General features: G+C 41.4%; 1 protein-coding gene across 1 annotated transcript in view; it reads left to right on the top strand.

The window, feature by feature from the left end:
• plxdc2b (plexin domain containing 2b) overlaps positions 1 to 26,391 on the top strand; it is a 144,777-nt gene that overhangs the window by 42,601 nt on the left and 75,785 nt on the right. Inside the window, exons 2-3 of the mRNA XM_050057050.1 lie at positions 6,270 to 6,493; positions 22,848 to 22,994. Coding sequence (XP_049913007.1) covers positions 6,270 to 6,493; positions 22,848 to 22,994 — 371 coding nt within the window. The remainder of the gene's footprint in view (positions 1 to 6,269; positions 6,494 to 22,847; positions 22,995 to 26,391) is intronic.

The following is a 26,391-nucleotide window of genomic DNA, read 5'->3' as shown; positions in this document are numbered from 1 at the left end:
TTTTCTTGAGAGCATCGTTGTTTGCTGGCATTACCAGGTCCTTTTCAAAGCGTGTGTGTTTGTGAGAGAGAGGGAGTGATGGAGTGCTCCTCCTGACAAATGATCCCAATGAATCATTGCTAATGAACAGAACAAGATGCGCCGAATGGAGGAAAAATTGCGACGTTCTCTCTCATGATCTGGAGCCATACTGTTAATCACATTGTCTGTTCTTTATGTACGAATTTGTTCTGCTCTAACAAGAGCTTTCATCACACAGATTATCAAAGATGTGATTGAGTTTTTTTCTGTTGTTTGAAGCTAAAATGAGCACATTTTCAGAGAAAAAAACCTTGGGCTTCAGCAATAGTTACATCAACTTAATCCATGTAGACTGTGGTGGGTTGATCCGCACAGAGCCTGGGAGAGAAGGTCCTCCAGAGTGCTCAGCAGGGTCTGCTGGTACATTGATAAAGCAGCTTTCAGTGGGCACTAAATTAAGCACTCTGACACCCAGAGATAGAAAGGCGACAGAACCAGAGAGGGATGTGACTTTTTTATCCATTTTCTGCTGAAATTATGCACACCACACACACACTAGCATGCACAGAGGCAATGAAGCGTTCCACCTCCTCCACTTTCCAGTCATGTATGGCAGTTTCCTGTCAGCAACACTAAGTCAGGTGGGAACTGAGAGAAAAGACGGGAAAACAAGCAGAAACTGAATGAAAGACGGGGTGCAGACAGCACCTTTATTCTGCGGTTTTATGACCTCCTAAACGTCCTTGAAAGGTTTTGGGTGGAGCCAAATTACAGTCCCTCCGGTGTTTGTGAATCAGAGGTGTTGACAGGCGTGAGTCCGGCCAACAAGGCAGCTCGACAGAGTCAGGGTGAAGGTATGCGGGGGCTTTCAGACACCCTGAAAGAAAAGTACTGGGGAAAAATTTCCTTTCACACAAAAGGCGAGGAACAGTCTTGCAGTGAGCAGCAGCCTTGTCCTGCTGGGGGGTTATTTTAGGTGTCCCTCAGGGGTCTGACCTCAGGGCCCTCTCAAATACTTGACAAAAGAGCCTGAGTTTCCCCTGGATAATAAGAGAATCTGCTGCTTCTGAATCTCAGAGGTGGTGTACACAAGAGAAGTGCAGGTGCATGTGCTTCTTTATAGGGTGACTCATCATGGGCGTTCACAGAGGGACACGCTGGGAAAAAGAACAGCCATTTATTCAAGGTCCCTATGTTGTGGTCATGGTGTATTTTAAAGCATCCGCTGTTTGCCAGCTTTCCATCGTATATTGAGGAACTGACAAAGATCCTTTAAAGGATGAAAATAGATGTTTACGTGATGGAGGAGTGGTATGTGTAGGTGCCTCTCGGATTAGAGTATATAACTGCAGTTGTCAGGAAATTTGCCTGGGCTACTTTGTCCTCATGGGTGTGACTAATGACCATCAGCGATCGAGTGAGTGTCAGGAAGTGTTAGTGGTATGGTGAGAATGAGACAGTGAGTGAATAGTTGGCCAGGAGAGCTGCTGCAGACACCAAACAACAAGATGGAGGTGATGCACAGAGAAAGAGAGTTTGATTCTGCAAAGATGGTCTCATCTATGGGTAACCTAAAGCTACCATCAGGAATCTGTGACTACTAACGGTTGTTAGGGTTGTATTCATGCACATATAGAGCGAATAAAAGGCAAGCCATTACGCAGCCTGTGTAGACAGCTGGATTGTGTAACATAGAAATCTATCTGTTTCAACAGACGTAAGATGGACAACTAAAAAATGTATCCTTATGAAACAGTTAATATGATACCTAATGAATTAAAGCCTGTAACATAAACCTAGGTAACATAAAGTTACATAGGTTAGGTTAAGGAAAAGAAACATGGTGACAGCGTACCTTGAAATAACAGTTCACTTTGTTTCACATGGTTCCAAACACTGGTGTCCTCCCGTAAGCGCAACGGTCCCATGATCACAGCCTTCTCAATTACATGGGTTATACACAAATTACTGGCTCATGATTGCATTGGTTATAACAAGTTTTGGTGCATTACTTTTCGTAAGTATATGTCCAAACATTGCATGAGAACAGCTTGGTGTGGACACGCTGTTGGTGTAAAGGCAGCGCATTCCGTCATGCCTTTTTCTCTAGCGGGGCATTCCCGAAATGCACAATCTGACATTTTGCTGACCATAAATTGCTACAGCCTTGTTACTGTTGGTTGTTACTTAAGTAGCAATGGCGATGTGAACGAACAGAACACAAATTTCAGTTGGCAAAAATGGCTTGCACGCTGTGACAAAAAACAGACAGAACAAGTGTGGGCAGGGTTGTTAGCATCAACAGTATCTCAATATCTACATACACAGGAATGCACGTTGTGAGTCTAGTCCAGGGATACTCAACTTGGTTTGTGTGGTGGCCACTTTTGCAAAATGACAGGAGGCCAGTCACCGCATATTTTGATGCTTTTTCATGCACTCTGGCTCTTTATTTATAATGAAAGTGTCACAACATCCCCAGTGTGAATCAGTAATTATGCTTCTACGCCGATGATAGCTGTAGCCAGAGGCATTATGTTTTCCGGTTGTCCATCTGGCCATCTACCCTTCAGTCCGTCTGTCCCATTCTTGTTAACGTGATATTTTAAGAAAACCTTGAGGGATTTTTTTTCAATTTTTTTTTCAACTAATCAACTCGATTAACTGATTAGATTTTGGTGGTCAATATCAAGATCACTGTGACCTTGCATCAGTCTCATTCTTGTGAATGCAATATTTCGTGAACGCCTTTTTCAAATTTGGCAAAAATGTCCACTTGGACTCAGAGGTGAACTAATTAGATTTTGGTGGTCAAAAGTCAAGGTCACTGTTGCCTTGTCTGTCTGTCTTACTCTTGTAAACGTGATATCTCAAGAACACCTTAAGGGAATTTCTTAAGATGTGGCAAAAACATTCACTTGGACTCAACAAAGAAGTGATTAGATTTTGGCGGTCAAACATCAATATCAGTGTGACCTTGCATCCATCTCATTCTCATGAACACCATGTCTCAAGAACACCTTGAGGGAATTTCTTTAAATTTGGCACAAATGTCCACTTAGACTGAAGAATAAACTGATTAGAATTTTGTGATCAAAAGTCAAGGTCAGTGTGACCTCACAAAATATGTTTTTGGCCATAACTCAAGAATTCAAATGCTAATTATGACAAAACGTCACACAAATGTCTAATAGGATATAATGATAAAGTGATGACATTTTACATCCAAAAGGTCAAAAGTCAGCTTCACTGTGACATCATAATGTTTTGCATTATGGCCATTTCTCAATGTCATATCTCAGGAACAGAAGTTGGAGACATTTGGTCAGATACTGAATTGGTGACACGAGTCTTGGGTGTCCACCTTGAAACTGTGCTGATTGTGTAGATCGTCTATGCAGCTGGAGGTGAAGGTGTGTGTGTGTGACGCATCCATGTTTTCACAGACATGGATGTAAACTGTAAGAGAAACTTGACTTTTGCGTGGAGGCATACAACTGTGGGGTGGTAATTCTAGCTTTCATTTTGGATTAGAAAATGGTCAGGGGCATGCCGTCCCCTAGCCCACTGGCTGCAGGTTGAGTATCACTGGTCTAGTCTTTGACGACTTTTTAGAGAGACCTGTAAAGGCACCATTACAGTTGTCACCTGTTAAAGATGAAAGCATGACACTCTTGAGTCTTTTAGTTTTTGTAATTAAACATCGTCTTAAAGTGGGTGTTAAATTGTCGGTCTGAATTAGCCTAAGATTTCTGGCTTGGTTTGTGGTCTTTAACATCACTGATTAAAGGTGAACACTAACTTTTAATTGTTCATCTTCTTTGTCTCCAGAAACAATAAGCTGCAAATTGCACTCAGCCCGCTTTCATGCTTGTGCCTTCTGCTCAGTTAAATTCTTCCAACGTACATCAACACCCATCTCTATGGGCAGATTGTTCTCTTTGCTTCTTGTTTTGCCAATGCTCATTATAAAGTGAATCTGTCAGCTTCCACTTTTGGATGAATTAGCATCTGAAGCCCCTCCACTTGTGTTCTTGTGAGCACCACTAGTTGGGGACCCAGAGAAAGGAGGAGGAGGAAGAAATGCAAGTGTTGAGAGAATGACGGACAAGGAATGGAAACGCGCTCTGCTAGTTAAACCCAGTGACCTCTGTCTAATAGAAAAGAAGCAACATGGAGTAACAGTAGAGGAATCAGCAGTATTTTCTATCCTAAAGCCAAAACAATCTGCATCTCTGCAACAGCGTGCAAGCACTTTGTAAACTTTGTGTGTGGATAAGTGCTATGAAAACGAAGTTTATTAGTAATTGTCTTGAACCGCGTAATCCTATTAGAGTCATGGGGAGCAGAAGCTTATACAAGCATGCCGAGCATTAGCCCGAAGGCAAGGAAACAAGTCTGCAGTCCATCACAGGACTCACAGATAAACAGAGCATCTCCTCCCGCTCTCATTCATACCTACACGCCACTTAGCATCTCTGATGTAAGTTGGGGAAACCCATGTGAGCAAGCAGGGAATGTTACATTCAAGTAAAAATACAAACATAATAACAGCATAATGTATTTAAAGTATTAAAGTAAAAGTACATGTTGGGAGAATGGTCCTTTCTAGAGAGTCATTATTACACATTTCATATTATTTGAATATAATTACTGACGCCAATGGAGGTGGAACACATTTTAATAACTTTATACTATTGTTTTAATCTGTAGCGCAGTATCGTATTTTACAAATTGATCATGCGTTTTGTTTGTAAAATCTGAAAAGTAACTAGTTACTCCAGCTGTCAGATAGAAGTAGTGGAGAAAAAGTACCAAAAAAGTGCAATATTTCCCCATAGAATATGGTACCATACAATTAAAACACTCAAGTATAGTACCTTCAGATTGTACTTAAATACAATACTTATGTAAATGTACTTAATTACTTTCCACCAATGAAATGCAGCACTGAAAGACTGCAGAACACACATAGATAAATTAGGTGCCATGAATCTGTTGCAGACAGCAACTGTCCAACTCATTACTTGGACAGATTTTCCTAAACGTTGCCCTGCATTGTCAGCATTACATATACCAAATCAAATCCTGGTGACTGACTTAACTGCTTATGGGTTTACTTTTTTTCTCTGTTGTCACAAAGTTCTCACAGAAAAATAACTCATTATGAGCGTTGTTAGTCAAGATTGCAACTAGACCTCAAATGTCAAGAATAACAAGAAGTGTCTTGTACCGAAGTATTTTGGAAAGATTGATTATGGTGTGATTTCTAATGTACATTTTACTGACTTGTAATAAGGATTTGCTAAAATACACATAACAGTAGTAGTCCTAGATCAGTAGATACATTTAGTAGTTAAGCTTATAGATTTGCATTTTCACACTACAAAGATGGAGACCCACCTTTTCATAGAGATTAACAGCTTTTACACCAGTCTAAACAAACTGAATCAAACTAGCGAGCACACCTGAGTTTGTTTGAACCAAACAGGTGGAGTGTTAAAGCATCTCCAGGCTGAGCAGAAGGCAGTCAGAAGGAGCACTGTAATGCTTATATTGTTGAATGGAACCAAAGAAGAAGAACATAATTTTTCATTTTCTGTTTTAAGCCTTTTTCTTCCATATTCTGACTCAATTTCAATTCATAAAACTTGTTTCTTATAATGACGCAGCAGATTCCACCCCATCTCAGGCTCGGTTAATCAAATCAGTCTTTACATTAACACAGAACCATTTTTCACCTGTCAGCGGCGTCTCATTTCAGACCCTGGAATGGGGATGATTGTGTATGACTGTGGCCCACTGGTCTGTGTGATGGCTGCTGAGTCATTGCTAATGTGCATCTGTTTCAGGCAGTGAGATTTCTCCCCCCTGCATTGAGAAAAGTCCGCAGGGACAGTTAGTTATGAGGGAGCGGCACAAGATTAATGGCTTGAATAGTCTCCGCCTCTGTGATTTGACTATTGCCTTAGTGAAAGTAAAAATATTAGTGTCCCATGTAATTATTTTGCCTGTACAAGCCACAAATTTGCAAAACATGGCAACACATTTTCCTTTCAGACTAACACAGGGTTTATTAAAGTTAAATAAGTTGGAAAATTATATTGAGCGCTTTATTAAAGTATATTTATGATGACCCAATGTATTTTAATTGACATGCTATTACAGTTTTAATGTGATTTGGTTTGATGGCATGCAACACCGATGTTTTCTTTTGTAACTCACACTTTGTTTTCCTGTCTCCCCAGGGGTCTCTTACTCATACGTGCAGGGGCAGGCAGGAGATGAGGACGCTGCAGTGGACGTGAAGCTGTACAGTCACCGGTGGAGAAGATGGCTCCCCCCGAAACCACGTAATATGGACAGTAACAGGGCCAGTCAGGAGCAGGACCAGGATCCTGAGCAGGAGGAGCCCGAGGGTTTCCCAGGCCTGCTGTCTGCAGAGGAAACAGACAACAGCTCCCAGATAGAGGTAAGTGCTGATTCACACTGAGGTCGGAACAGAGATAACTGAACGTCATTTTGTGTTTCCAGAATCAGAGGAAAAAGTCTGTGGCTCTGGGAAGGTTTTCAAGAGTCTGAGAAAGATGTGTTTTATTGAAGGTGTGGAGTTCAATGGAAGTGTAGCATGCTGCGTTTTTGGAGTGACATCAAGTCAGGATTTCTCTGCTTCTGCTCTGTTTATCTTATTTGCAAGTCCCTAAAGTCATGGAGGTGTCATGCAGTAAATCACAGGAGCACTCCCTGAAATTGCGTAATTTGGCAGCATTATAAGCCGTTCACACCCATGATTCTCCCGCACAGGTGTTATTATCTCATCTGAGGGCTCTGTGGGAATGTACACACTGTGACTTGATTGACATCTCTATGATCATTTTATTAGTTATCTTGGCTCCTGTTCGTGTGGGGGGAGGTTATGCCGTGGTCATGTCATTACAAGTTTCTTCAATAGTGTTCCCATCAAATTCCCACCAAGTTGAAATTATGACTCTGGTCTGATATGACCGACTTGGTGCTTCATAAAACAGAAGTACCTGAAAGTCCGGCAAACAGGGATGCCACACAGCCAAGTCCGTCGTATGGGTTGATATCATTTAACCTAAATGTTATATTGTCTCTTGCAATGTCAGCTGGAATAGGCTCATCATGTCAGTCTTTCTCTATATATGTATTGTATAGAAAAGTGGTAAATAAAGTGTACATGTACAATAGAATGAATTCAAAATATATACTTAATGATATAACACATACCACAGCTCAGACAGAGGGGTAAATTGTGTTTCGAAAACGTGTATTTTCCACCACACTATATGGAAAAAGTTCTCACTTTGAGTATGAGATGCATTTTGCCCTCTTTAAACAACTGGGTGGTTCATTGAGTGTTCCCTCTACAGTCCACTGGCTTGCTGGAGGTCATTTGGCGAACTCCATGTTTATCTCTGTGTGGTGTTAAGAAAGATGGACTCTCATGTTGGTCATATTACCACAGTACGATACCTGTCCATGATAGATTCAGAGTCTGCATGCAGTTTCAGCTATGTGAAGCTCTGCTTTTCCTGGCAATGTGTTAAACCTAAAGTGTTTCCATATTTTGGAATTTAATATGTGGGGATGCAAGTTGTATCCCTATGGGTCTCGGCCTGTCTGCCACAGTCCAAAGACATGCAGGTTAATTGGTGACTCTAAATTGTCCGTAGGTGTGAATGTGAGTGTGAATGGTTGTCTGTCTCTATGTGTCAGCCTTGTGATAGTCTGGTGACCTGTCCAGGGTGTACCACGCCTCTCACCCAATGTCAGCTGGGATAGGCTTCAGCCCCCCCGCGACCCCCAACAGGGTAAGCGGTTACGAAAATGGATGGATGACTAGGGAAAACAGAGGAAAATTACTGTGGCATTTGCTTTTTAGAGGTAGAAAACCTACAACTACCAGAATATGCATATGACCAATAAAATTGTTGTTGGTGGGTGACATGATGTGAGTTGCTTTTGGCTAATTGGAAAACGTTGACCTCTTTCTCTCAATCCTCTTATACACTCTTTGTGTCCGTGGTGGCAGTAGGCATACAGAAATTAGGGGCTACAATCTGTAGTCCGAGCAACAGCCCAAGAGCCAGCAAGTATCTGTCGGCTGGGGCATTTATGGCACCGATATCTGGGCATTTGCAAGATGGAGGGAAGTTTCACATATTCATTAAGACATGCTACTTACCCATATTGTTATAATGCAAAACTGGTGGAAAGTCTGCAAAGTATCCCTTTCAAGTGGATTGATTTTTTATCCCACCCCTGCTAATCACATAATCATTAGGAGTGGTCTGATGACTTGAGCGCTTGTACATTGCCAACATGGGAGTCTTTTTCCCGTCTTGGCTTTGTCTTGTGTTTGACCATGCTTTCAAGTTCAGCTATTTTAGTGGATCATTGTGTCTTATATGGAGATTCTTCAAGTTATTGTAAACAAAGTAATGCAACAGAAGTTATAGTAATAATGGGATGTGAATACAGAGTGCACTGAAAAGGTTTTATATCATATATCTATAATATAATGTTGTTTTATGCAGCTGTACTTTGATTTAGAAAGTGGAATATGAAATGGTTTCCTGCAACTGAGGCAAAGGACTGGGGGTCAGTAATCTTAATCACATTAGCTCATGGATTCAAAGTTTGCCTTCATCGTCTTCCCACTGAATGACTTCAGACTTTATTGTGACTGGGTGGAGATCAGTGCAGCTCCACACAGTAAACCCTCCTGTCTAGTAAAGACGCCAACTAATATAAAGAAAATGAATCGATAAAGTCCTCTGTTCAGAGCTGTACCTAAAAATACTCTCTGGTTTCTTCCCCGGAGCAATTATAAATCTCCCTGGAAGAGTGGATGTTTAGTAATGAAAAAGAAGACTAGGAGGGGTCTTTGAGGATTAATATTTTATATCAAATTAAGCTCAGCCCCCAGGTGTTCATCTACCTTCTCTGTGGGGCTGGATCCTCTTAAACTTGACCTCGTAGAGACCAGAACAGGAAATTAACCCGGCCTCCCACAGTTTCAAGGGGTTAGTGGAGCTGCTGGAGATTAATAGCCGGGTTCGTCCCATGTTTGCGTCTATGTAAATGAAAGGCATCGCCCGTGTCCCCTCGTTATGGCGCCTTGGCCATGCGCTCACCATAGACGTGTTCAGTCATAATGATGGCGGCCGCCTGGGCTCAGACAGCTCGTTAAGTTTTCCTGTGGCTTCTAATCATCTCAGGTTCACAGCCTGGCGTCTCTCAGCAAGGAGGGAGGAGGCTTTGATCGTCAGCTGTAATCATTCATACGCTCATGTGCACGCACACACAGATATTTATGCGGGGACAGAAAAGACACACTCATTGTTTTCGCTCTCTGAGGCTCATTTGTTGTTGCTGAATGGAAAAACAGTCCACGGCGCAAACACCCCATCATTCCTCTTGTCATTGCTCAACACACACACACACACACACACACACACACACACACACACACACACACACACACACACACACACCCTCACCTGCCCCCAACTCTTTGTTGACATGAGAAAAGTCTTCATATTCAGAGGGCAGAACAGTAAACGCTGAGCTGAAACCTTCCAGACAGCAGTGAGCTGAATGGATTTAAAGACTGTCTCCTCCAATCAGAGGAGGCCTTTGAACATCAAGTCTGTTTTTTTCTTCAAAATCCACCATCTGATAAAAATCATTACACACAGAAACCTTGCACACAGAGTCTGATGCATTTTATTGTTCTACTCGTTGCAAAAACTGAAAATACAAGACACATTTCCTTCCTTGCTTCTGTCCAGTGGAGTTACCTCCCTGGCAGTCACCACTCTCCGCACCCGTCTTGTATTTGGCACCACCTCTACATGAAGGACATGAGCTGTCCTCCCTCTCTGTCTCCACACTGTCTATCTCTATCTGTCTGTCTGTGTGCCATCTTCATCCTCTATTTTATCCTTCCAGTCATCATCATCATTCACCCTAACATTACCATCTGATCTGTTGAAAGAAGGTTTTCTGAGTTATGAAACGTTACTGTGCGCCCCGTTCCTCTCTAATGTTGCAGATGTATATATATTCATGAAAACATCACTCGTGGATGTGCCAGTAAAATGCACGTAAGGGAGCTACGGTGTGCAGACATTTTTCATGTTGTTTAAATGTATGTGTCCTGCAGGTTACACCACATTGTCTTCACTGCTTCTTGTTTGAACAACTCAAGGCTCTTGACGAAAACTCTAATGACAGACAAAACGTTCAGAGTTGATTAGTGAGTGTGATTGACACAAGGAAAGGTCACATGTATTTTTAAACGTGCAGCAGTTCCAGTCGAAAAATACGGACTTGGTGTGCGAAGGGCTTGAGATACTCACAAGCTGTATGTCGTTGCACTTTGCTTGTGTTTTGTCCACTTCAATCAGTGATTTGCAGCTAAAGAAACATCAGAATCTCTTGCTGTAAATGCAGTGTGTCTCTGGCCTGTGGTGCACATAAGTCAGTTGAAGCTACATCCTGTGTAGAAACAGGTTTCATTGACTCCTTAATGACTGGTTTGTTTTGACATGGTTTAATGACTGTTGTTTAAAAATAATGAGTTTAGAAGGAACTCTTACGCTTCTATTTTGGAGAGGAAAAATTCATGTTAATTATTGATGTCCAAGACAAATTTGTGTGATCACAGTTGGGGCTGACCAATATATCAATATCATATCAGTATCGTGATATGAGACTAGATATTGTCTCAGATTTTGGATATTATCTCAAGTGTTGTCTTCCCTGTTTTTAAAAGCTGCATTATAGTAAAGTGATGTAATTTTCTGAACTTTTCAGACTGTTCCAGCTGTTCTTTTATTTAACTTTACTCACTTAGTCGTTATATCCACATTACTAATGATTATTTATCAAAAATATCATTATCAATATTTTGTGAAAGCACCAATAGTCAGCCCAACAATACTGTCACAATATTGATGTTAAATTATTTGGTCAAAAATATTGTGATATTTGATTTTCTCCATATTGCCTTACCGTAATTACAGCTGCACCAAAAATTTCTTGTTTGATATTTTGGGAAATACACATATTCACTTTCTTGACAAGAGTTAGATGAGAAGTTTGATACTACTGTCATGTCTGTGTGCTCAATATGAAGCTATAGCCAGCAGCTGGTTAGCTTAGCTTAGCATAAATAATGGAAACAGGGGGAAACAGCTAGCCTGAAGTGATGTCATCTCTTCAAAAAACTCCAGGAACAGCACCTCGCCAAGAAATAGTCCAGCTTTAAAGTCCCTGTAAAACCACAATGTGTTGTTTCATGAACAAAATATATAACATGTTAATTTATGAGCTTCAGTGGAGCAGTAGGCTGAGTTTGTTTTTTTACTTATAGACAGAGCCAACGGACTGCTGCCTCCAGCTGGAAGTCAAATAACATATTTTAATTTTGGTCAGATATCTGTTAGAATAAGAAAAACACAAAGTGTTTCCATTTCCATTATTCAGGTTTCCACTTTAGTAGAACTGCAGGAATCTCTCATCTCTCATCTCCTTCACTGTCTTTACTTTGAGGTCAGTCTGTGTTTGGGTTAACTGGTGTCATAAAACGAGTTACCAACAATAGATTCATCTCACCTTGACATGCAGGTTTATAACAGTGGCTGTAACAGCAGACTGTCTGACGCCCTGAATGGCTGTGTGACTCACTTTGTTAGCTATCAGATTAAACAGCCTCTCGGCTTCGGGTCACAGCGAGGTAGAAAAAGACAAAGTTGGAACAAACTGTGGGAACAGGTCGGTATCACTGAACTCAGGCCATGTCTCATCACTGTTTTATTCAGGTTAGGCTTGAGTTAGTGCAGACATGCTGTCAGTAACTGCTTGTGGTGTAACGGTTGTGTTTTTGTCGTTTGTATCTGTATCTTCCAAAGTGCCAGTTCAGAGCAGTTTTAACTTGTTTTCAAGTCCCAAACATTCCATAACCTCAGCTGTCATGTAATGTCTACCATACACCAGAAGGCTTTAAAGACACTGACACCCTCTGACATCTAAAGACAATGTGAGCTTTTAGTGACAATCTGTAAGATTTTGCAAAAACTGGGGATCGTTCAGGATGACTGTTTGCAAGACAGCAACTAGATTTCTTTTGAGATTTTCCATCCTGCTTCTGGTGGAAAATATTACGCCAAACTTCCTTTAAGAAATATGACATATCAACACTTCCTTGCATGTCAGCATAAACATGTAACTCTAGAAACACAAGATAAAAGGCGTCATACTATATGTTGACAGTATTCTTTTCAAGTTGGCATCAGTATAATCTATAAAGATAAACTAATTGTGTGCAGACTTTACTCATTTGCAATTTTGTTGCTCATCTTGCTACCAGCCACTGTAGGTTAGGTGTGCTATTTTAGTAGGAGAAGACTGCAGGAATGAGAGTCGAACCAATTCAAATATTAAGATCTCTCAATAGTAGAAGTACTAGTTAGTGGATCAGATACACATCTAATTAAACACAGACTCTTGTTCACTCCACAACTCCACAAGTCCATCCTCCTTTTCCACAGCCCAAGGGAACTGAGACTTGTTCATGCTATTGAACCTTCCCAGAGTCCCCTCCGTGTGTACTATCTACCCCAGTTTGCTGCTTCCTTTTTTGTGTTGGAGAGAATGCAGCTAATTGTTATTGACAATGTCCAGGTCATTGAACTTCAAGAGAAAAACCTTGAGATGAGAAAAAGACCAACTTAAGACAGCAGTGAGTTTCATGACCACATTACACCAAAGATCGAGATCACGGCAGCACGCCACAACGTCAGTAAATCTGTCATGGTGTTATTCCATCATTGGAAATTTGTCTGCGATGGTGAAATCACTTGAAAAGTCATTTGGTAACTGGCAGGGATACTACTATACTTGGGAGCTCATATGCAATTGGTAATATATTCATTCATTCATTCATTTCCGTAACCGCTTATCCTCTTGAGGGTTGCAGGGGAGCTGGAGCCTATCCCAGCTAACACTGGGTGAGAGGCAGGGTACACCCTGGACAAGTCACCAGACTATCGCAGGGCTGACACATAGAGACAGACAACCATTCACACTCACATTCACACCTACGGGCAATTTAGAGTCACCAATTAACCTGCATGTCTTTGGACTGTGGGAGGAAGCCGGAGGACCAGAGAAAACCCACACTGACATGGGGAGAACATGCAAACTCCGCACAGAAGGGATCCCGCCTGGGTTCGAACCAGGAACCCTTTTGCTGTGAGGCACAATTCTGGAAGAGTGTCTCAGATACTTTGGTTAATTGCTTGTTCAGCTACAGACCAAAATAACTCAAATAATTTGGGTAAAAAAAAACATAGAATTTGCTAGTGTCTTCACAACTGACAAAAGTCATGTGTTATGTGGGCTTATACAGTAGGAGACTCTCTATGCCTTAGTTTGAAATCAAAACACAGATTGTGAAATGTCCTTTCCTCTGACTCCCTAATGTGAATGAATATAGAAAAACAGCGTTCTCTCAATTTAATTAAAATTAGACCTCTTTACAGGCCTCAGAGGAAAATGAAGTTGGTGTACATAAGAGGCCTGATCGTTGTGAATATCTTAAGCTATTCCCCCAAAGTATCCTCACCACTAAGTGTTGGTTAAAAAAACAAAAACATTCACATACAATCCCCTCATTCATTTCAAAGAGAACTAGAGATGTCCCCGTGGTACCAAGCCAATGGCAAAATTCTGAAAATGATGCTACTCTACTTTCTTCAGTGCAGTAAATAATGGGGATGCAATTCTTCCAAACCTGATGAAGCAGCATACACGCCTACAAATGTTCTAGTCTGCCGTTAAATGCCAAAGGAAGAAGAACAACACTTACCGGCCGGGAAAACAACAACATGTATAAGATGGCGACAAGTGTAGCTACAGCAACAGCCTGGCCTCGACTCACTGAAAAGACAAGATTCCTGTGGCCACAATTTTCTTAATTCTTTGCAATTGGAGTACAGCATATTTAGCCTACGCTGCGCTACAAATGCCAACATATGACAAGGAGCTGAGTGTCTATTCTGTGCTGAGTGCTGCATGTTTGGCAGTTTGTTTGGCTATATAATAATATGTTTCCTCACCCACAAAATTTTACTGGTATTGGTACCAGCTACTGAATTTCCAGTATTGTAACATGACTAATGAGAACACTGTATTAGCACAGCTAATGTACAAATGGAAAGTGCAAGCAAAAAGGCATAATTTCCTTTCATATTACCTGGCATCATAAATGGCACATGTTATCAACTTTATTTATATGGCACTTTTCATACAACAGTAACACAAAGTGCCTCACAGAGGTTAAAAACAACAAAGATCCAAAACAGAAAACAAAAAGAAAAGAGAAAACCCAACCCTCCTACCCAACAAAAAGTTATTTAGCTCATAAAATTGAGTTAGTAGCTAGGTAAGAATGATCTAAAACAGAGACATAAAATGCATCAAAACTAAAACCTATAGGCTAACTAAAATAACAAAAGATAAAGGTTAAATGAGATAAGAACGTAAAAAGAGGAAGGGTAAGAATATAAAATATAAATAAAAAATAGATAATAGATGGATAAATCGGTTATAAAAGGAATGTTAATCTTGTGATTGTTGAGACTTTGGATAAAATGATTGTCGCCCTTGCAGAGTTGTAAAATGCTTTGTCATACAGTAGTGTTAAAAATCTGTGCAGTGTTTTGGCAACTGATGAACCCTTAAAAACTCAAGCTTGTATCACTCAAACTGGATTTCCTAGATTATATCTTACCTATGTCAAAGAAGTGCTATTTTTGATCTGTGTCTGAGAAATCACCTGAAAACCCTGTCTGCATACCAAGCGCGTCTCCATGAGGTCCTGACCTCAAGTTTGAGAAACTATTTTCGAAGTTGCTTACAGCTGTCAGGTGGCCCCATTTTAAGTCCTTTCTTTATGAGGAGCATAAACAAGCCACACAAATCCACACACAGCAGCCACTTGGATGATAAATCGTACAGTCTGCTCCTTTTTTAAATCCTGTATCATATTGCAGCACCACCAGTGAAGTCCAAAGAGACACATAACTTCTCATATTCCCTCTGAATTAATATGTTCATTTGATGGTTTTGTTTTTACGCCTGGCTGTTCATATCTACAGTAAAGTTCAGCCTCTCCTGAGATTTGAACCAATGTCAGACATGTCAGGTTGCCAATAAAAGTAGACAGTGTATTAGTGCTTTGGGGGCTGGTGTTTGTATAGCTTGCTTTGATGTGTAGTAATAAGGGTGTGGTTTATGGTTGTTATTGGATGTCTGGGACTCCACAGCTCAGGAGGCTCTTTGGGGGTTACATGCTTCACTACATTCACTGTTTATTTGTGTATTTCTTAAGGGAGAGAATTCACACAGCGAGGCAGCTCGGCTTGCTAATTTTCATTACTTCACTTGATTCCCAGTGCTGCTTTTACCCTTACTGCGCTCCATATTCAGAACCTGCAGTGAATGCAAATTAGTTTATTTTTCTTTTGTTTGTTTTGTGTCTCAGTTTGTCAAGTTTGTTAAAAGGTTCCCGGAGGATAATGTGTTTGGAAAGAGATGTTTACTTGTCTTTATGTTATTCAGTGTTTAAACTTTGTAATGCTACACCATCTTGTGCAGCTGCTGCAGCTGGAGCCGCTCTGCAGATGAACCTGTAGTTGTTTATATTTCAGTGTTTGTCCAGTTGGCTTCAGTCTTGATTGTCTGACTGAGTATCGTCTTCTGGTGTTTGAGTTACTGATGTTTCTAAGTGGGTCAGCCAAGATGCTGGTTTGCAGACAAAAAAAGAGAGTTTTTGTTGTGTAGTGCACTCTGTGTACCTCGACGTCCTTGAACATGACTTTAAAATACAACCATATTCTGTTTTGACATCAGACATCTTGAAAATGTCATTCAATACGTCTACAACAAAGAAGAACACTTAAATTATAAATCAGGTGCTTAGATTCACCTCAGACTGCTTAATCACTTTATTCTCTCCATGTTTTCATTGTTTTTAAGCAATCTCAGCCTGACACTCAAATATTTATCCAGTTGAAAAGCATCCTGGTTCAATACCTTTCTTATTTTCATCCATGCATCCATTTTCATCCCCTTATTTTGGGGCTGGGTTGTGGGGTCAGCAGGCAGAGCAAGATATATCACACGTCCTTCTCCCTAGCAACATTTTCAAGCTCCTTCTCTGGGACCCCGAGGCATTCCCAGACCAGATGAGATATAATCCCTCTAGTGGTAGTGGGGTCTGGGTCTACCCCAGGGCCTCCTACCAGTTGGGCGTGCCTGGAAAACGTCTAATGGGTGGCGCCTAGGAAGCATCTGATCAGATGCCCGAACCACTTCAACTGACCCCTTTCAAAGTGGAGAAGCAGTGGCTCTACTCTGAGCTCCCTCTGGATGTCTGACCGCCTCACCCTATCTCTTAAGTCCAAGCCCAGCCGCTTGTATCACAAATTCATTCTTTCGGTCACTACCCAAAACTCATGACCATAGTAGAGGGTCAGAATGTAGATGGACCAGTGAGTGTAGAGCTTTGCCTTCTGGCTCAGCTTACTCTTCAATACGACGATCCGGCGCAATGCCTGCATTACTGCTGATGCCACACCAAACTGCCTGTCCATCCTACACTCCATTTTAACTTCACTCATTCACAAGACCTTGAGAATTCCGTCACTTGAGGAAGTAACTCTCTCTCAACCCAGAAGTGGGAATCCACTGTTTTCTGGCAGAGAACCACGACCTCAGACTTGGAGGGGCTGACTCTCACCCCGACCGCTTCACACTTGGCTGCAAACTGCCCCAGTGTATTTCAGAGGTCACGGTGTGATGAGGCCAACAGAACCACATCATCTGCAAAGAGCAGAGATGCATTTCTGAGGTCCCCAAACCAAAAAATATTCTGCCTCTGGCTGCACCTTGAGAATCCATGAATACCACAAACAGAATCTGAAACAAGGGACAACCCTGGCAGAGGCCAACACCCACTGAAAATGTTTGACTTTGTATCGGGTATACAGATACTCATTGGCAATTTTATGCTGTATTGATAGTAAGAGAAAGGTGAGGACCTGCAGCAAAGGGCCCTGGCCAGACTCAAACCTGGGCTTCTGCGGTAAGGACTCAACCTTTATGGTACCCGGTAAGCTACTATAATGCCCTCTTTCTCAGTTTCTTTTAGATTTTTAAGAGTGATCATACATTTTTGAAGCATTTCAAATGCCACCAGGAGTAGTAAAAAAAAGATACTTCAGATGCATTGTTGATGTCTTTACGGGTCGTTTGGATTCTGAGGAACCTGCCCTGGGCACCTAATTTTGACTGGGTCCGAAATTACAAGCAGGTTGAGGTAGAGTCACTTTATTGCCATGGTCTGTGTGTCAGTATTTCAAATACATGAGTGAAAATAATTAACGCATGCAGGGTGTTGGTATCATTTTTTTTCTGGTCTGTGAAGACCTCTACATCATACTGAAGACACCACACTACCATTAAAAAAGAATGAGAAATTGGCCAGTGCTGCACAGAAGAGTATGTAGTTTCACATTCTTGAGTTTCAAAACACACACAAACACACACCACGAATACCATCAAGCTGCTACACAACTGGCAGGAGACGGAGAAGCAGACGGTGGAGCGGAACGATGAATAATGGATCACAGGCATTATCAGCTGATGAAGAGCTGCACACATGAGCGATGGCATCCTTTTTAATGCTTTTTCAAACAGGCTGCAGTCTGATTTAACAGCGTACGCTACTGTGTGTGTGTGTGTGTGTGTGTGTGTGTGTGTGTGTGTGTGCGCGCAGCATGGTACTATCTTAAGAAGAGGGCTGGCTGACAAACAGTTTAATCCCAACATATTTGAACATTTATTCAGAGCTCAACTCCTCCTTGTGCATACATGAAATTTTATTTTCTCAGGAGCAAAGCCATGGTTGCAGTTGAGGGGATTATAGTTTGTTGTTGTGTTCTTCCTTTATTTTTCTGACAGACATTGGTGAATCACAGCCACAAGTATGTCTTCAGCACCAGTTTTAAGAGACATCTCAAGACGTCTTATTTTCTTTAAAAGAAACAAGCAGAATAATTTTGCGAATGCGAAGCAATGGATTCCTTTATATTCATGGTCTCCCCTGTGTTAAGGAGCCATTCAGAAGTGAAAACAAGATATTCAGGTCTCACTATAATGCAATATTGATGTGGTGGGCAGCATGAGTAAAAGCCTCAGACTGAGATGGGAGTGAGTCTTAGTGAATGAATCTTTTCTACCATTTGTTTTTCTGCTCTAGAGACAGAAAATGTACCATTGTTGACTACAATTTTTTTCCATCTCTATCTAGTTTTAGTTTGTGATGGACAGATGAAAAATGGGACAGGAGTTACCGACTGAGCCTGAGTTGCGAGGTCACAGTCCTCTCCTCTCCTCTCATTGTTCATCATGTGGCCATCTATCTTCCATTAGCCCCCATTGAGCTTTTCAGTGTAGCTCAGGCTCGTCTCCACTTCTGTCGTGTCTCTGAGGGTCAATTGGAACTCAGCCCACTTGAGTTGTGTGTGTGTGTGTGTGTGTGTGTGTGTGCATCGCCTTATACTTTTACATTACAGTTTGTATCTAAAATGCTTGCACAGTATATAGAAAGTGGCTGGGTTTTCATTAAATTGGTGTCAAATGGATGGTTTTGCATTAGCAATGCATTTGAAATTTCTGTGCAAGTCTTTAGGAGGGCAAATGTTGATTTCTAATGTAGCCCAAACATATACTAGAACTATCAATTTTATTGTTTTTCTGCTCTGCCCTCTTTTCTGATATATTTAAATTGCATGACAACGTCTGGACATGCTCCTGATGAGTTGGCGGATGGTGTCCTGGGGGATCTCCTCCCTGGACCTGGATTAGGGCATCAGTGAGCTCCTGGACAGTCTGTGGTGGTACTTGGTGGCATCAGATGCACCGATACATAACATCCCATAGATGCTCAGTTGGATTTAGGTCAGAGGAAAGAGAGGACCAGTCAATAGCATCAAGGCCTTTGCCATCCAGGAACTGCCTACACACTCTGGCCACATGAGGCTGGGCATTGTCCAGCACTAGCATAAGGTCTGACAGTCGCTCTGAGGATTTCCTCCCAGTACCTAACAACAGTCAGGGTACTGCTGGCTATGACATGGAGGCCTGTGTGACCCTTCAAGGGTATGCCTTCCCAGCCCATCACTGACCCAGCACCAAACTGGTCATGCTGGATGATGTTAAAGGCAGCATAACGTTCACTACAGCATCTCCAGACTCTTTCATACCTGTCACATGTGCTCAGTGTGAACCTGCTCTCATCTTTGAAGAGAATGGGGTGTCAATCACGGACCTGCCGGTTCTGGTGTCCTCTGGCGAATGCCAATAAAGCTGCACAGTGCTGGGCTGTGAGCACAGGTCCCACTAGAGGACGTCCGGCCCTCATGCCACCCTCATGGAGTCTGTTTCTGACAGTTTGGTCAGAAACATGCACACCAGTAGCTGCTGGAGGTAGGACTCTGGCTGTGCTCCTCCTGTTCCTCCTCTCACAAAGGAGCAGATATCGGTCCTTCTGCTAGGTTGATGCCCTTCTACGGCCCTGTCCAGCTCCCCTCGTGTAATGGCCGGTCTCCTGGCATCTCTTCCATACTCTTGAGACTGTGCTGGGAGACACAGCAAACCTTGTGGAAACCACACCTATGGATGTGCCATCCTGGAGGAGCTGGACTACCTATGTAACCTGATTGGGCTGCGGCCACCACATGTAAAACCATTCCCTTTTTGAGGGTTGTCTTGCTTTTGCCTCTCCATTATACCTGTTGTCACTTTCAGTTTCACCAAAGCAGGTGAAACTGATTCACAATCACTTGTGCTTCCTAAATGGACAGATTGATATTCCTGAAGTTTAACTGACTTGATGTTTTACTGTGCACATTAAGTGTTATCTTGTTTTTTTTGAGCAGTGTATTTGAAATACATTGTAGATAACTTTTCTAGAGTACATTAACAAGACAGTGTAGTCATGGTGTCACTGCCCCAAATGGACAGAGGGTAACAAATACCAATTATTTTTTGGGGGGAAATGTAAAAGATGGTGATTTTTTTCCCTCTTTGATGGCTGACACTGTAGAGGTGACAGGAAATTAAGGGAGAGAGAGGAGGGATGCAATAACTGTCCTCATTTAGATTCAAGCTTAAGTCTTTACCTGTCTCAGCCACCTTAGCCGGACCTCAGCATTCAGACCTACACCAGATCAAAACAAGCTGAATGCGGAGGTTCAGCTCAGGTACTGTGTGAAAACAGGAATATATATCACCATCATTTCACAGCTTCTAATAAATATGTTAAAAAATACTCTGCTCTGTCCTTCTGTGGATGATTTGTGCACAGAACATTTTACATTTATAAAATGTTGGTAGTAATTTTTCTGTTCAGGTTTTTATGCCTTTGCACCACAGCAATGGCCAAAGGCAATATGTTTTTGGGTTTTCAGTCCATTGGTTCCATTCTCATGAATTTGATATCTCATTTGGCATGGACGTCAAGGTCACAGTGACCTTACAAATCAGGTGTTCACTCAAGAATTAATGTGCTAATTATGACAAAATGTCACACAAATGTCTATTGCCAAGAATTTGTAGGTTCTTTGCAGCAACATTCAAATGTGAAGCATTGTCTGCTGTCACGGCTACAATTTTGTGTTCTTGCCTGTTTCTCTGGCGGTGAACCATGAGGTCATTGGTCTTTCTGATACTGAGCTTCAGGTGAATGTTGTTACACCGTGTGATGAAGCTTTGCATCAGTCCTCTATAATCCTCTGTAAAAACAGTCTGCAAGTGAAGGCAGTATGTTTCTCACTGAATTCATACATGTCAGTATAGTAATAAGTTCCCTTCTGCAAAAAATACACTTTATACTTATATTAAATTCCTACAGAGTCATCATATGGAACATATGTGTGAGTATGGCTCTTTGTTAGCCTGATAATCAGACTGAATGTTGCTAGCTGAACAAATCTGAGTTGAATTTTTATTTAATTTGTAATCTATTATAATGATTCCATGTTTTGTAAATCTATTTGGGTGGAGATTTCTATTCTCTAAATGTTTATTGGATTGCGGCCCACAGTGCTAAGTCTGTTCAAAACAGAGCCGGTAGCAACATTTCACACCATGTTTATATTTTCACACATCAGCATCGAGCACCACACTTAACTCACTGAGCAAGTTTCCAGTGCATGATTTAAAGAAACAGACAGTACCTTCCTCCCACAGCCTCCCACCAAAGCTCTCTTTATAATTGTGTATTTTTTGTATGTGTGAGACGGTCTCTCCGGTCAGGCACCCCGTACTCTGTTTGCTCACAGCTTCATGTCCACCTACACCCAGCTGGACGATGGCCACCCTGCCCACCTTCCCCCTTTCACTGGCCCCTCTCACCTCCGAGGAGCCTCCGTCTCCCTCGATCCTTCTCCACGAGACCAGAAAACATCTTGTGCTGATTAGCAGGGAACTTTACAGCTGTGCATTTGTGTCTGCTCTTTTACAAGTGCCCTTGTTTTCTATTCTGAAAGTAATGTGCTGACTAAGGCTGCCTGGGGGGGGCTTTTTCCCTGACACGATTTGTCTGCACTTCAAGCTGCGATGAAGGGATTCTGTCAGTGTTTGTTTAAATCTACAAATTGATCAAAAGTAACACCACCTACATGGCTGAACTCCATTTGGAATTTTGATATTTATCAATCCCACCGAGGCTTCGCTAAGCCTGAAACATTATCTCTCTGTCTAATATTGGGGGCTGAATATTGTGCAGAGGTATTAGATTATAACTCTCCGAGGGAAATCTGAATCCTTGAAGCAAAATGAACTGAACAGAGAAGAACTGTGCTTTAATTAATGTTTGTCTCATGGCCTTTTGACAACCAAAGCGCAGTAGCTCAAAATAATACCACCCCTATATCAAAGTTTGCACAGAGCTGTGTGAGTTCCTATTAGTGAGATCACAGTATACACTTCCCTGTCTCCCTACCCAACAAAACATTAGCTTTAACAATGTTTTAGATAAAAGGCACAGCTGTAAGGTATCTCATTAGACCCACAGGGAGAGAGGGACGAGCAATAGGAAGCCCGCGACATGAGCATTCTTCCTAATTCTGTACAGGAAACAATAAAAGCAGCTCCCACATGGCTTATAAAAGTCCACAAATGTTTCTCTTATAAAAGGCAGTCCTGACTGTGCAGTCTGGTTTTAAGAGTGGAAGAAGTTGATTGGCCTCTTGGTTTTCTTTAATTTGATTAGTAGATATTAAAACTTCTTCGCGTGCTGATTGTGCTCTAATGAAAATAGTTGAATGAAGGCACGGAGAGAGTGCACGCATATTGGAAGTGATTGCATCATATAATCTAATTTAGCAGGTTATTTGTTCTGCAGTGAAATTAAAAATACTCCACGTTGTTGATTTTCCATTTGTATATGTTTTCTGTTTGTGTAGAGGTTTGAAATGTTTTTAAAAATAGCTCACCGTCTATTAGATTGCTTTGAATTTGATGTGTTCATATATTCTCTTGGCTGTATGCAGAATAATACCAGCACAGACTCCAGCGGCTTAATTCACTGAGCAACGCAGCAATATCTACTCTCTCCTTCAAGCTGTATTACATTCCACTTAATAACTTTTGTTGCGCTGGGCTTCTTCACAGTCTTTATATGGATGTAAACTCACAGGATACATTTTGTTTTGTCACTTCTACAGGAGGACACAGATCACAACTACTACACATCGAAAACATACAACCCGTCAGATCCGATGAGCAAAGACTTGTGGGTAGATATCGACCAGATGGACAAGGACAAAGTGAAGATCCACGGGATTCTGTCCAACACACACAGACAAGCAGCGGTAAGTCAACAGAACGTGTGAGAGGAGAATTTAGAAGTAGCATTTAACCTGGTGACTTTGGTTTGGATTTGGTGTCTTGGCAAGTGTAAGGTGATGCTTTTTTGTGGATGTTTGGCCAATCGTTAACATTTATCTATAAGAAAAAAGACATTCAGATGTACCCCAACCTGAGGGGCTGTCGCTTATTGTCATTAGCTGCACTTTGAAGCCCAGTTCAGACCAAAGATTCACGATGAGACAAAACCATTTAGAAACGTTGCAGAGAAAAGTTGTAGCAGTGTGAACTAGTCGGTCTGAGCTTGACTCAAGCCGACTGATGGTGTCACCTTCAACTCTGCTGGTCAAATCATTGGCGGCTGGTTTTAGAACATAAAGCACATCACCTGTTTCTACAGCCAATTGGCTTGTAGTGGATTCCGCTGAAGTGAAGCCCTCTGTTTCCGTCCTCATGGTGTGCTGGTGTCGGATGGTGGGTCGCTGCTGCTGCTCGCTCTACATGCTTATGCCCTCCCACACACACATTCTCATTGACTAATTAATTGGCGCTGGTTATTTATATTATTGTCGTGTATTTATTATGAATGCAGTCCATCTGATGCTCGTTATGTTTCTGTTTTCACCGTTTCATCACGACTACAAATGCAACTGTAGCCAGTATTTCACCGTCACTATCCTCGTTCATATTTTAAGGAGCTACAAATCATATTCAGCCACAAAATCAGCCTGAAAAGCTGGAAATCAGAACAGGTTTTAAGAGCATTGCAGAATGGCACATTGCAAGTTAACTGTTTCAGCTTTTCTCGCCATAAATCTTTGGTCTGAACTGGGCATAGGATGTCAAAATGTTGTCAACTAAGGCTGCAACGAATTACTATTTTCATTATGAATTACCCAGGGGATTGTTTTGTCGATTAATCAGTTGGTCTGTAAAAATAAAAGTCCAAGATGTTGTCTTGACATGTCGCGTTTTGTCAAACCAACAGTCCAAAACCCAAAGAAATTAAGTTTACAATGATCCTCATGGAAAAGAGAAGCAGGGACCAGACATTTTTTTATTTGCTTAAAAATTTGGTTTAATAATTAATTGATCATTGAAGGGGCATTGGTGGCTTAGTGGATATACTGTAGCAGGTGTCCCATGAACAAAGGCTTATTCCTTGCTCCAGCAGCCGGGTTCAATTCCAGCCTGCAGCCCTTTGCTGCTTGTCACCCCCCCCTCTTTCTCCTTCTTTCACACTTCACTGTCGTATGCATTAAAGACTAAAAGTAAAGTAAAGGCCAAAAATCTTTAATTGATCATTGAAATAGTATCCGATGAATTCTTTGGCAACTGACGAATTGATAAGTAGACAAATCCTTGCAGCTCTATTAAAAAGGACCTATTATGCCTATTATTAATATTTATTGTCATATNAAATGTGACCATAGTTCCAAATAATAAAGTAAATGTATGCAAAAATAATCCATGTGAGCAGGAACCCCAGCCTCTGACTGTTCTGAATACTCTGTTTTAAGGCTGGCACAATGTCAGATTAACACTACATAATTATTGTGGCCAAAAGAGTTCACATTGGCGACATTATTGGGATATCTCCAAAAAAACCAAAAGTACCATCTGTCAAATTTATCTCCAACTGTGTCCATTGTGTTTCGTCACTTTTTTTGGCAAATCAGTTTCACTAAAAATACAAGTGTAGGGAATTGTAGGGAGACAAAGAGTCTGTCACCACAACTGTGCAAAATTGTACAATAAGAGCAATTACACTTAATGGATGGTGAAAAGGCAACCAGATGGTGCTGGAGGAGGGAGACAAGGCAGGAACAGAAAGAAACGGGAATGATTTGAGAGCCACCAAATTATTTACAAGATATTACCATATGTGTATTATTAAAATGATATCCATATTTCATTTTTTCATAGTCACATTTATCATCAATACTAGTATATTGCAACATATCTACTCTGTTTTAAATTGTTTTTTTCTAATTAAGAGACAATCTGAGATCAGCTAATTATGGATTCCTTTATATGGTCATCTGCTCCAGGCACACTACTGCAAGTGCTTACATTACGCAGCCTTCACTGCTACATGTAGCTACATGCTAACGTCAGGGAGTCTTAGTTGCTGATTTCGGCTCATATTCCTGATGGAACATGTCCAGTCATGAAGATTTGGGTTTAAAAGCTTTTATTTGATTTTTTTTTAATGTAGAAAGTGCTGCTATTGTCCATTACAGTCATTATTAGACTGCAATGACGGTGCAGAGTTGCTCAGAAACAGGGAACCCAGAAACGCTGGCCAGTCAGTGCAGACTAGGCTTTTTCAAGAGACGGGGGCGCTACAACGGAGCGTCTCAGACAGCTGGTGAATACAGGTGTTCCAGCACACACAGTTTAAGGAAAGTGAGGAAACCCAAATAACAAGTATGAACCTTAAAATGAGCATAATAATAATAATGATAGGTCTTCTTAAAGACAGTTGTGGTCTCTTAAACCCCCTTTAAAAATCAGCTAAACGCTGCCAGAGGTTAATGTGTCTGAGGTTTACTTGAACATGCTGCAGATTGTTTATGAACAGCACTACTAGAGGGCATTCCTGCTTATAAGTTATAAGTTTCATCATAAATGTAATTTAGCTGTCGTGTAGTTGCACAGAAATCACTTGGCAGCTGCAGCTCAGGTGCTAAGTGACACAGCATCAGCAAGCTTGGGTTGTTTCAACTGTTTCTTTCAACACCAGTCTGCATTTTAAGATGTAATCCTCTCACAAACACACACACCATGACGCCAATCATATCAGCTACTGGTGCCTACAAGCCTGTTAGCTTATCCAGTGATGTGGGCCCAAAGATACACAGAAAGATAAAATCAATGCCAACAACACAAAGAAGAGGAACTCAGTGTTTCTGTGTACTGTATGTGATACATGTGTGTATGTGACAGTAGACTATTGGACAGACTTGCTAAATGCTAAAATATTACAGTAATTACATTTGCATATGTAACCTCAAAGACACCATCCATCAGTATATTTGTTTCCTGTATCATTAAAGAAAGAGGTAAATTAGTCCTTTATGCATTAAAACTGTTAAAAATCTCCTCTGCAGTAAAGTTTTAAAAGCTCCCCTCCTTCCACCTCTGCACTAGCAGGTGACCCATGTGAGGTGCATACTGATGAGGTCACACAAGGCAGCAGCAGACTGACTGGAGAAACAGAGCAGCATGGCAGCAGGGAAGCCAAAGTCTGTAAAAAAAAAAGAAAAAGCACTCACACACACAATAGCTGGCGAGAGGATAGAATAGAGTCCCACATTGTGCATTCTGCTCCTCTACCTTCAGTCATGTAATGATGGATTGAACCAAACTATCTGAAGCAAGCTATTGTTTGTAGCCACA

This window comes from Epinephelus moara, chromosome 11, assembly GCF_006386435.1.
Source record: "Epinephelus moara isolate mb chromosome 11, YSFRI_EMoa_1.0, whole genome shotgun sequence".
Taxonomy (NCBI): domain Eukaryota; kingdom Metazoa; phylum Chordata; class Actinopteri; order Perciformes; family Serranidae; genus Epinephelus; species Epinephelus moara.
The sequence above is the reverse complement of the archived record's forward strand: the minus strand, read 5'-3'. Positions and strand labels throughout refer to the sequence as shown.